The sequence below is a fragment of the Sebastes umbrosus genome, chromosome 7 (assembly GCF_015220745.1).
Source record: "Sebastes umbrosus isolate fSebUmb1 chromosome 7, fSebUmb1.pri, whole genome shotgun sequence".
Lineage (NCBI taxonomy): Eukaryota > Metazoa > Chordata > Actinopteri > Perciformes > Sebastidae > Sebastes > Sebastes umbrosus.
Window position 1 is genome coordinate 8,988,853 of NC_051275.1, and position 12,861 is coordinate 9,001,713.

Genomic DNA, 12,861 nt, shown 5'->3' on the forward strand with positions numbered 1-12,861 from the left:
TAACTACTTCTGCGTACTTTCAGCTACAGAAACCATTCAAATATCAAAATATTCAGCTCTTTAAAGGGACTGTTTGTAAGAATTAGAAATGCTTGTCAACAGCGACACCTGTGGCAGTTAAGTCAACGAAAGTCAGCGTTGGGCTAACGCTTGTGCTCACTCTAAATAGACATGAACGAGCATCGCTCAACACAGTGAGGCGACACATGTCAGCTTAAAACCACAATATCACTCTATATTTCACCTGCTTGGCAGTAATGTTAGCTGACCAGACAAAGGTTTCTCCATGAATCACTGCTGATCCTAGTGTTGGCTTTTCCTGCTTCAGCCTCCCGACCGCGGCCGGAGGAAACAGGGGAGAAATCTGAGTTTTGGTCGGAGACGATAACGTTTCTCGCTGCGGAGCCCTGTCACTTCACAAGACACGGGAAACCTCTGTTGGTCTGGAGGAGCTGCAGCTTTTATTTCTGCACAAACGTTCACTGTACATTTACTAGATATTCTCAGAGCTAAACTAACTCTTCTGCAGTGTGTAGTGTGCGTGCATGCACGTGAGGTGGAGCGAGCTGGGCGAGTGAGAACGAGCGCGGTGTGTGACTGAAGGCAAACAGGCAGAGGAGCAGAGGAGCAGAGTACAGCAGAGACTCCGGCCCTGGAGACCAAAGCTACGGTCTCCCCCGCGTCCTCCGACCGCGGCCAACATTGTTTTGCAAGACGGGCTTCACTAGATATAACTTTACGGTTTTGGTGCTTCCGTGTAGTTTGTGTTGGAGTCTTGTCTGAACAGCGTAGCCACACGCAAGCGCGCATGGGACACCGACCTGCAATGATTTATATGTGTAAGAAGTTACAAACATTCACTTTAAGGACAAGGCTGGAGGCTAGGGCAATGCCATCTACTATATCATTAGATAATTTGTTTTGGAGGTGTTCGAGGGCCAAGAACAGTAACTTCAGTTATGCAGGTCAAACTGCAGGTCATCCAGGTTTTTATGTCCTTAAGGTGACTTTGTTCACTTGGAACAAGGTTTTCAAAGAACACCCTGAATCTTTCAAGTATTTTGTTCGATTAATATTGTGTTTTAAACCATTATTATCTTGTAAATGAATGTTTGTGGAATATACATAGTACATGCTGGTCTCTTTAATGTTGTACAAGAGTGTATAATGCCAACCTCTGCTATGAAAGAACTACGAAATCCTTTAACCTTTACCATCTATTGATATGGTGATTTATGGTTATAGTTATTAATTTAATTAAGTAATTAATCAGAGTTCCAAATTGAGAGTTTAGTAATGAGACTTATTTCTATGCGACTATATTAATTTGCTGTCATTTCCTCTTTATTCAAAGAGTGGTGCCCCGAGGATGATTTAATTTACATTAAATCATATTTTTCAACAATTATTTTGCTAATTATGAATTACTTTTGATAGCCATTTTAATGTATTTTTGAGCATATGTACCAATATAATTTGGTTAATATTAACTTTTATTGATATTAATAATTATCTTTCATATTTTCTAATAACTAGACCAGCTCCTATCTGCGTCCCCAGCAATCCTCGAGGGAATCACAACTAGCCGTCAGCATTCTCAGTCCAGACGCCGTTGCAGTGATTCTGTGCCGCCTGTAAAAAATAAAACCAGTCTTTTCTCTTCGGAGATTTTCTCTTCTTGTGTTAATGTAAATGTCAGTTAACATTTCATCCCCCTGTGGTTGCATTGTCTTCATTCATTAGTATTCCATCTTCAGACCGTCCTCCTCGGCTCTACGCGCTCAGAGGCCGCCTTTATGTGCTTTGGCTCAGCTGTATGCCATACATGTGCCCAATCTCTGCAGACCTGTGCATTATCACCGGGGGACAGATAACCATAACGCGGTGTGGTGGTGGTCGTGGCTGGGCTCAGTCTGCCTCTCTGCTCAATGACAAACCGCCTTTTCTTCCACCGTCTGCTGATGCTCTGAGGAAATGGCCCACCTGTTCCCCTCCTACTGTAGTCTGCCTTTTATCAGCACCTCACAGCCTGAGCAGCCAGCATTTGAGGTGTGTGGGTGGATGTGTCGGTGGGGGAGTGTCTTTCACGGACAGGCATGGCAGCTGACATTCTCAGAGAAGCATGGGAAGGCGTTAGCGCAGGACACACTGGGATGGAGTCGAAGAGAGGGAATGAATGATGGAGTTCGGTCATAATGGAAGTTGACAGAGGCCAAAACGGCAGCATCAGCACGAGGAAGACTAACCGCTCCCCCGCCGCCTCTCCTCTCTCACCCAATCTCCTCTCTTCCCTGCAGAGCTTCTCGTCTCAGCAGAAAAAAAAGAAACTTCTCTCCATCACTGCCTGATGCTATTCCCACTTCTCCGACTGCCTCCTGGGAACACCTTTTTGTATTCACGGACCCAATGAGGGAATTAAATGTCTCAAGATTGTAAAAGATGCATCAACGCCTGCTTGTGCCAACAGCATGTTAGTGTCTTTAAATACAAGCTCTGACAAGTAGCTGATTTCTCTAACTTAAAGCAAATAGGATAGGAAATACTGTAGACATCCCAACAAACACATAGTTGGATCTACATACAGAACAAACAATAGAAAAATGCTGTATACAGTAAAAAAAAAACAGTGCATCAACAAGTGTTTCTCAGTGGTCCGTCTCACGCACATCTGACGGTACAGATCCGCTCCTTCTTCGGTTTAATGCACAAAACTACAGCGATTGTGTATTGGACTATTACTGCTGTGACCTAAACTCAATACTGTGTCTGAACACAACCTGTGTATAGACACAGATGAGCACTGATGCGGCTGCTCTGCTAACGTTGCTGCTGATGCTACGCCTCCATTGTTAGTCTGTGATCAGATTGAAATCAAAATATTACCAGTTTTGAGATGTTTGGCTTCCTTCATGGAATGAAATTAAAGGGGTCAGAAACTGTATTTGTTTGTTTTGGAATGCAAAGTACCAAAACAAATGTACACTAGACAAAGGTTAGTTTTTTGTCCAGAAATGATACTAGTAAGCCTGCTGCAATATGGAGAACTTTAATTCATTTCCTCACCTCACTTTACACATTGATATCTCTACAGTTGGGTGTTTATTGTAGCTGAAGTTATAATAGTGGCTATCATCATCATTAATATGAATGGTGTCTGGCTCCAGCACTGGTATTAACTACCAAATGAGCTAATGGTGTTTCTCATCAGTGAAATATGACACCCCTAATGCCTTGCAGAAACCAAGACAGACAGTGAAATAGAACAGGTGTGATATCCACTTCCATACATTAACATCTATAGGTTGGCGGTTCGATCCCCGACTTCTACTGTCCGTATGTCAAAGCGTCCTTGAGCGTGACACTGAACCCAAGTTGCTCCCCGGTTGCTTTACAGCAGCCCTCTGCTCCTAAAATGCTTAGTTTGGGTTAAATGCAGAGGTCAAATGTCATGTATGTACTGTACCTGTATGTTCAATTAAATTTATTTTTATATAGTGTCAAATCACAACAGAAGTTATCTCGAGATGCTTTTCATATAGAGCAGGTCTAGACCGTACTCTATACTTTAGAGACCCAACAAGACATCCCCCATGAGCGTGCATTGTTATGCGACAGTTGCAGGGAAAAACTCCCCTTTAGTGGGTGGTAACCTTGGGCAGAACCATGCTCTGGGTGGGCGGCCATCTGCCTCGACCGGTTGGGTTTTGAGAGAGGGAGAGAGAAGAGGGTATGTATGTATGTATATGATGACTCTAATAAAGTTTAAGTTCCATACTGCCCTGACCAAATGGCTATTAGCAATGCCTGGATTTACTTTGCTGCAACATTTTACTCAATTGTTTACTGCTATTCAACTTTTTTTTTCATCGTCCCGCACATGCAGGCTAGAACATTTTGTTCATGTTTTATTGCTCACCTGTTTTCTCTAAATGCCGTAGTCTCAGAAGTCTTCACAGATTCCCCGGTTCTAAGTAACTCAGACCTGACTTTAGACACAAGTCGGGCCATGTCCAATTTATATTTAGTGTAATGGGGTCTTACATGGTCCCTTTGATTTGGTTTGTGTGTGTGTGTGTCATGTGATTAATACCCAAGTGAATCCAAGTGGACTCTTTCAGCCCTGATCATGTGGTGTGTCATCATCACATGTGTTTTTGAGGCACAAAGAGAAAATGACATGTATTGTTATTATTCCACCGTGGCTATACCGGTTAATTGGTGGATCATCATGCTGCTGCCAGTGTTGCTGTTTTCTCTTCGACTGTCCTTTTATTATTATCATTATTCATAATTATTATTATTATTATCTTTTTTAATGTACATATCCATTATGATAAATTAGCAATAGCTATAAACTCTCTGCGCAGCACATCCGTGTCATGCTCTGTATTGGAACTACATTAAATCAGATTGTCCCTATCAAATAAAATAAATACCAAAACAGTACTATTTTCATACCTTTCTCTTCTAAGCATCAACATGTATTTTCTACATCTCTTTTATTTTCATTTGACAATAAAAAGACAATTTGTATTTGATTTTGTCTTAAAACAAACAGACCTTAAGCTGAACAGGAGAGTACATGTGATGGAAGTGCTACTTTACGGAGCGTTGATGCTGACAAATGCTGCTGCCGTGTCTAGTGTCTGTAAATGGCGAAGCATCTGTGGTATAATATTCAGTAATGTGATGTTGCTAACCTCCTTCGTTCTCTTTCTCTGTCTTTTCCTCCCTCCAGATGATCACAAGAACAAAGAAAATATTTGTTGGAGGATTATCGGCCAACACAGCAGTTGAAGATGTGAAGCAATATTTTGAACAGTTTGGCAAGGTAAGACCGTGTTGGAAGATGTTTTCTCCTCTGGGCTGCTCTCTGTTTGTGTGAGGCGTCTTCTGAGGTTTCAAAGCAGGTTGATGAGTTTCGTGCTCCTGTATTCTGTTCTTGTGAGTGATTTCCTGGTGCTGTTGTGGCAACACTGTGTAAACTCCAGTCTGATGAGATGGGTATAGAGGATATTATGTCATCTAGCTGTCCAGAGTCAGATGAGAAGAAGCATATCAGTTCAACCTATCCTCACGCAATGGTTTGTACGATATGTTACGAAAAGTTAATTCATTATTTTTTGTGCGTATTCCTACGAATGTCAAGCAAGACGAGTGATCTGTGTGCCTGTGTAAGCCCTTGCAGTGTTTAGGCAACAAAAAATACTTGGTTAGGTTTAGGGAAAGATTGTGGTTTGGGTTAAACTAACTACAGAGTGGGTGCCACTAAAATATGGATTTTTCGTGACAAATAAGTCAAGGTTGACTTTTGGTTTAACATGGGTCATGAACAGCGATTTCCTGGGTGAAAGTCCTGTCCCGGCTCATGATTATGTGGATTGCATACAAATTGATTATATGGGTTATAAATGAATTATAGTAGGTATAGCTAAAAACCGTGTATGAGAACAACCTGATCAGTTTCATCTCTGTGTGTCCAGTGCAGAGAGATCCAAGACATGTTCGGTTTAGCCTAGCACAAATAATCCATCCAAAAAAAGAGAATCCTAAGGGTTCAATCCAGTCTAACACATTGTGGTTTGGCAAGGAGATCAGTTTGTTGTTCTGGGCTGATATTCAGTTCCCTGAGGCTGTCTACTGTCTGTTTGTGTGTGCGTGTGTATACTTGTTAGTGTGTGTGTTTGGCTGAAGAGGAGATGCACTGACAGGGCAACCCATTCTCAGTCCCAACTTGTCAAATACCGTCCATTTGGTATGCCGGATCAGACTCCGATGCCGAGGGGTGCCGGGCACCCTTTGGCAACAGTATGTGACGAACTGGGCTTTAAACTAACTCCAATGTAAACCCATTAATAGCGTGAGAGTCCATTCAGGGCGGGCAGGAGGGGTGGTGGATGGTGTTTGTGTCCCACGTGAAACTATAAGTAAAGTTGACTTGTCTTGTCACGTGACTCACCTGTATCGTCAGTCCCGCGAGTTGTTAGTCAGTGAAGTTAACATCAACCATGACCGTTTCTTAACCCTACCTATTGTGTTGTGAAAACGGAAGATTATTTTGAAAGGACACTTTGCATGTTACGAGCGCATTTTAACGCAAGAGGGGTACCCCGTGTGTCGGTCTCCGATGCCAAGGAGCATTGACCAAGCAGACGTATTTTTTGAATGTAAGCCTATATTTGGAGTTTTTGGGAAAACTGGCATGGCCATTTTCAAAGGGGTCCCTCGAGCTCTGACCTCAAGATATGTGAATGACAATGGGTTCTATGGGTACCCAGGAGTCTCCCCTTTACATATATGCCCACTATATGATAATTGCATGCAGTTTCGGGCAAAAACCATGCAGCTATTGGAATGCAGTATAAATGTGTTATTTCCTCCTATTCTAAAAAATATGTGTTTGAATATTTCTGCATACTGGGGTCTTGGAATTACATAAATATATAGGTATGACTGGAAAGCTGAGACTCTTGTGCATCCAATGAACCCAATTGTATTAATGTGTGATGATACTTATCCCCATAGTCTGCTGTCTGCTGTGTCCAGTATGTTTGTGGTGTAGACAATCCCGCTGTAGACTGTAGAGGGTTATATGGGCCAAGATTCTTGGCTGCTGCCTGTTACATTGAGCCATGTTGACCAGTGTGAGCTGTGTTAAATTGGGCTTAAACTGGGGCAAGGTCTAGCAGTTATCTGCCTGAGACTGCTGCCCACCCAGCGCCTTGCTTCTGCAGTGCCATGCCAACAGATCCCTGGGGTGTCACACTCCATTTTCACTGGCAGCACGAGCAAGAGCTCCCTGGTTTTGATGTGACACAGAAACACTCACATGTTCATAAAGGTTGATATTTCTATCTCTTTATTTTAGGCACTCTTCACATTTAGCATTTGCATTATTGGAACACATACTTTTGGAGGGTTGGGTTGTGAGATTTTCTGTGTGTTTCTGCCTCCACAGCTGTCTAGGTGCACAAGGGAAACTTTGGCAGAAGTGTGCTTCTGTGTATCCGAGCACACTTCTGCCTCCCCATCACACCTTATTCTCTCTGACAAAAGGCCCTAATGGTTCAGTATTTTAATGTCTGCTCAGAGCAAGTGAAGACAAAAAATCCTGCTTGCCATCTGCCGCAGCTGCAGATGCTCCTCTCTTTTAGTGAGCCGAACAGATTCACCGGCGAGTGTTTTAATTTCATGTCGGCGTCGGGAGATCCTCTACCGGAACAAATTATTCCAAATTATGACAGAGAGCCTCTCGAGAGCCTGCTCGTACAGCGCCTGGATTAACCTTTGTGTAGAGTCAGCCTTGGAAATGTGGGTGTGTGCGTGTGTGTGTGTATGTAACACACATGTGGACAGGAGAAGGTGATTAGAGGAGAGTGTGACATCTGTTTATTCCCATACAGCCCTAATCCAGCTCAGATGTACAGAGTCTGCTGTGAACATCCTGTAGGGAAAAAAAACGGTAACAGAGTATTAACTTTAATGTACACCATGATGTAATGTGCTCAGCGTATATATAAAACGAAAGTTACGAATATAACTACGGTTCTATGAATCCTGAGGCAGAGGCAGTGCTTCAACACTGAATATCTTCGTCTCGCGCAAGTGCAGGTCGAGTATTAATATCAACAAAGTCACGTGTGACTTTGGATGACCCTTAGGTATAAGTTCCGGTGTCGTGAGTTTATACTCAACATAGGTCAAGTGCAAATATTGATGAGGATTGGGAGGTGTCAGCACTCACTGTTTCCAGTACCTAACATTTAGGATGATATGATTAAATTGGTGGCAACCATATTTTTATACTGTAATTACAACATTTAATGAAAGATTGTCGCAAGGTGAGGTGCAGGAGAGCAAGGTGAAAAGTCACGAAGAGAAATCATCACACTGGCAGGTAAGTATGCTTGAAAAATAGACTTTTATTTTCAGTCTGTAAAATTCCATCAAACAAAGGAAAAACACATGGAGGTAAAAACCCTCTGCATTCTGTTACACAGCTCACCACATGCCTGGTGCTGCTCTTTTTACCACTCTCCTTCCCCCCCAAAAACTCTGCTTTCACACATGGTCATATAACCTAACAGCCGCCCTTCCAGTTCAAACTGGCCTATCAGGCGAGTGCTGCCATCAGCTCAGACTGGAGACACCTGCAGTGAGAACCTGGGAAATCATAGCACACCTGATTACACTTGGAGCCACTCAGTCCCTGTCAGTCAATTAACCCCTTCACTACACACATAAGAAAAACAAAGATAACTGTGATCAACCCCACTTGGCTTTACCAAACAGTTAGTGAGGGAGTTGTTGCTTCCTCACAAAGATATTAGCCCTAATTTCAGCTGCTATTCAGAGATTTATCTGTGCGCATGTATAAAAGGAGTATGTGCTTAAAGACGAGCTTTTTCTGATTCTGGGTTTGAATTGAAATTCAATCATATCACATTGTGGTCTTGAGGGATTTTTGACCTCATTGAAGGAAAGATCACGGAGTCACCAAAATCATTAGCAGTCATCCTCTGTGAATAAGACCCCCATTACTTATTATTTAAAGGGAGTCTGTGGAAATATTAACTGTTGGTGCTGCCATCTTAAGGGTAGGAACGCCAGCTTAATTACATTCATTTCATGGAGCTCATCATCTGTGTCAAAATGATTACTTTTATTTTGCACATGCGCAGTTGTACATCTCTCGTCACGACATGACGTCAGTGTAAGAGCACACCTCAACAGCATCTTAGTCTATAAGATAACACTCCCACTTGCTCTTATAACAAGTCATACTCAACATAACTTTATCAAATACACAACTTGTGCACAGTAAATATTTCACAACAGTCTGGCAGTTCATATTCCAAACATATAACTCACAAACCATTTCAATTTTGAACTTTGTTACAGGCTTAGTCAAAACATCTGCAACCATGTCTGCTGTTGGACATCATTCATGAAATGATACCTGATGTCCACATGTTTAAATCTCTGGCGACATACTGTTTTTTCTTTTTGATAGGGCAATTGCACCTTGGTTATCTTAAAATATTTTTACTGGTGCTCCCCTCCATCTCCAAATACGTGATAAACTATTGCAAACCCATACCGTTAGTGGTGTGGTCTTTGTTAGTGAAATGATGGTTATTATTAAGTGTTACTGTTTTTTTCTCCAAATCCTGCTTGGTCACAGTCGCCCCAATTAAAATGTATAAAACACATTAACTCTCCTCTTTCACAGGTGCAGAGCTAATTTAAACATTGAACTCGAGGGGTGAAATGCTATTTTGTATACTCTGGGTCAATAAGTGCTCCAGTAATCCACTTCATACCACTGAATCCTAATTGGTACTTGCAGGTAGCATGCTGTGATGCCACTGTGGCTCATGTTTCACTAATTGTCCCTTTTCATATGAGCAGAGCTGTCATGTTCAAGAGGGTATAACCACAACTAAATACCACCTCCACTTCTGCTCTGGCCGTGATAACTGAACACAACGAAGCTGTGCACTGCGGTTGTTTAATTATGTTGAAAAATGTCCCATGCAGATGTGTCACATTGAGATTGAATAATGTGGCAATGGGCATCCTGTTTCTGCCATTGTTTGTTAGCGACATATTCTCAAAGTCACACCACTCATACAAAATAATGCAGATAGCCTCAGTTTCACAGACGTGTCTGGCACTGAGCTGTCTCAATGAGACTACCTCCTTGATACAAAGGAAACACACTGAACTATTCTTGGCAACAGGTGCTTTGATTTGACTTATTTTGTCTTCAAAACTAACCAACGACTACAATTTCCTGCTGTCAGTCTTGCCTCAATGCTGCAGTCACATTCATCTGGACAAACACTCAGTGTCTCTGAAATGCCTTGCCCCTATCATTCGGTATGTCTCGGCAATAATTACTATCAGCCCCTAGATTGTCTGGGTCAGTTATGCAATAAGATCAGTTTTAAAAACTGACACCTAGCTGCTGCTGCTGAAGGGCAACTTCACCCCAAAGCTCACAGAAACAGGAAGCGCTTGGTGTAATGGATTCTTGAGCTGGGTTTGTCCTTTGACCTTTGCTTGCTCCATTATGTACGTCAGCATATCGCAATTGACAGTGGCCCAACCATCTCCCTTCAGTTTTAAGGATGATGTGTGTGTTTGCTGCAGGCACATCTTTTTATGAGCCCAGTAATGACATTAGTACTCTGCTCTGAATGAATCATTTTATAGAATCATTTATCTGCAAGCCAGCGCAATGCTCATTCACAATCATTTGCTTCTGGACCACTTTTAATATGCAGGTTTTCAACTCATGTTTCCACTCACTCTTGATTTACCAGCAAAATAAAACCATGCTCATATACACTCAGGTTTTTGGCAAATTATGTTTTATTTCTTGATGTAATTCAAATTGTCTTCATGGTCTCATCCCGCTGTATGCTTATAGTGTATGTTATTTAAGTATCCTCCAGTGTATCAAAGCTGTGTGAACTACGCAAAACCATTTTAATTGTTTTTCTGCTTTATGACTCTCCCTCCTCAAAGGCTTACAGATGTAGGATTGATATCTTTCTTTGCCGCAAAACAGTTTTAAATTGTAATTCAAAATAGTTGAACATCTCGTGTTGGCTGAGGCTTTGTATTATTCTGAAAGGCAAGCGGATGAATAACAGTTTCCTCTCTTTCTCCTATACACAATCACTCCTCTTGACAGCACTACCCAGCCATAACCGTCGTCACCATCTTCATCATCATTTCCTCTTCATTCTTGACTAAATTACGCCAGCGACACTTTTATGAATCTGTCAGCTGAAATATTCCACATTTCGGCATGATTGTGTTTTATTGTGCTGCTTGAATTGAATTTGCTGTTCCCCGGCTGTTCTGTGCATTGTAAATAAATAAAGAGGCGGTAGAAAGGGAGAAATGAAGTGGAAGTGGCATCACTTTTAACAGGCCAACCTGCTATTTTTCAGCATTGTTCTCAGCAGAGAAATGCAGCCAGGGTAATTTGCATTTATAAAGGCCTTCCTTATACACCCCAGGTTCGGTTAAACCATTCTTTCTCCCCTCCAAATAATGGAAGCACAAATTGAGGGCTTTGGGCATGGAGGGATGATGATGGGAAATATATTAATTTGTCTCTTGTCATTCGCTGGGGATAATTTGAATGTTGTCATGGTAATTTGGTGCTGCGGGTCACTTTCAGACAGAGACCCGGCAATCCTTGTGAAGCGCTGATAAGAGCTGCCCGGTGTGTGTGTGTGGGTGTGAGTACATGTGTGTACCCTTCACTGGAATGATGAATTACCTGCTTATCTGGCTCAGTCCAGAGAGGGGAGTGCATGATGGCATGGGACTGTCAGGGAAAGAAAGAGAGGGGGGGTGGGGGAGATAGGCTGCTGGAGAAAGAGATGAAATGATGTCAGGGGTTTTGGGTGGGGGAGAGGGGACATCATACAGGTGGAATGGCTAGATGGAGCAATGGAAGAGGAGAGACATGTAAGTGATAATGCTGCTGGATGGAAAGGGGATTGTGAAGCTGAGCTGTAATGATACATTGTGGTCATTCTGCTACAAATGGGTGGTGAAAGCTATAGAGCCAGTACACTGACAGCACATGCAAGATGTTTTTTTTACGGGGGATTACTCTATTGCCTGCTGATGTCAGTCTGCCACACAATTATTTTTCTCATGCATATCAGAGCAGAGAGTTTATGAAACCTGAGAAAGTAATCGCTGTTAATACATCGTATGCATCTTCTCATGGCTTTGAATTTTTATTATTCATACAGCCTCTCTCTCTCTCTCTCTCACCCCCCCCCCACGCACGCACACACACACACACACACGCACACACACACACACACACACACACACACACACACACACACACACACTGCTGTCCGTGATTGTTGCGTCATCTCTGCTATATGATGGATGTTTGTAAGAAGCACCTGAGGTCCTTCTCCGCCTCTCTCTCCTCTTCTCTTACAGATTTTCTGTCTCTATTACTGTCCTTCTGTTTCTCTCTCTTTGCCTTTTGCCTGATTCTATCTGATTAATATTAGAAGGCTCTACGTCAAGCATTCAGTACTCTACTGATATTAGGCTGATATTTTTGGTCCCATCACCTGTGGAGCTGATGCAGATTGATGATTTATTCATTGGCAAATTATGTGGCAAAAACTACTTAGTTAGGAAAAAATCGTGGTTTGGGTTAAAAATAGCTCCGGACGTGCTGTAACTTTTAAGATTGGAGCAAATCTGATTAAAACAAGTTGTTTTTATCAAACGGTCGCTATATGCTGACAGTAGTACATGAAACAGGTAATCTGAAAAAAAAACATGTGCCTCTGTGTCCTCTGGTGTCTTCCAGTGCTCCTAATGGCATCTGCAAGATTTCACAGACCGGAGGAAAACAACCAATCAGAGCTGATTTGGAGTCTGCCGTCCAGCTTCCATCTATGAGAGCCAGCTGTCAATCACTCGCAAACTTTTACCAAACGGTCAAACTAGGCAACGCTGATCAAATATGAATCGATATTGTGTTACGTTAATGCCTATTTTTTGCCTCAAATGTTTTCAGAATCTTCTTGTAGTGCACGGTTTAGCTGGAAAATTAGAAAGTTTGTGACCCGGCAGCCATGTTGAGATCTCTTGAGGGAATACCAAGCACCGCTCACATGGCCGTAGCACAGCCAATAGGAAAGCTCTCTCTCTGAAATGACCTGTGATTGGTCAAAGTCTCCTGTCACGGGCTAGAATTTCTAAAGCCTGAAAACAGAGCCATGAGGAGGTGCAGAAGTCTAGTTTTCTCTCAGAACACTTGAATTACAATATGCTGAAAGGTTATTATGGAATCTTTGCCCA

The 12,861-nt window shown here is 42.3% G+C and overlaps 1 protein-coding gene across 3 annotated transcripts in view; it reads left to right on the forward strand.

Moving 5' to 3' along the window:
* LOC119492108 (RNA-binding protein Musashi homolog 2-like) overlaps positions 1-12,861 on the forward strand; it is a 71,715-nt gene that overhangs the window by 21,737 nt on the left and 37,117 nt on the right. For all 3 annotated transcript variants that reach the window (XM_037776481.1, XM_037776482.1, XM_037776484.1), the window contains exon 6: positions 4,739-4,831. In XM_037776481.1, coding sequence (XP_037632409.1) covers positions 4,739-4,831 — 93 coding nt within the window. The remainder of the gene's footprint in view (positions 1-4,738; positions 4,832-12,861) is intronic.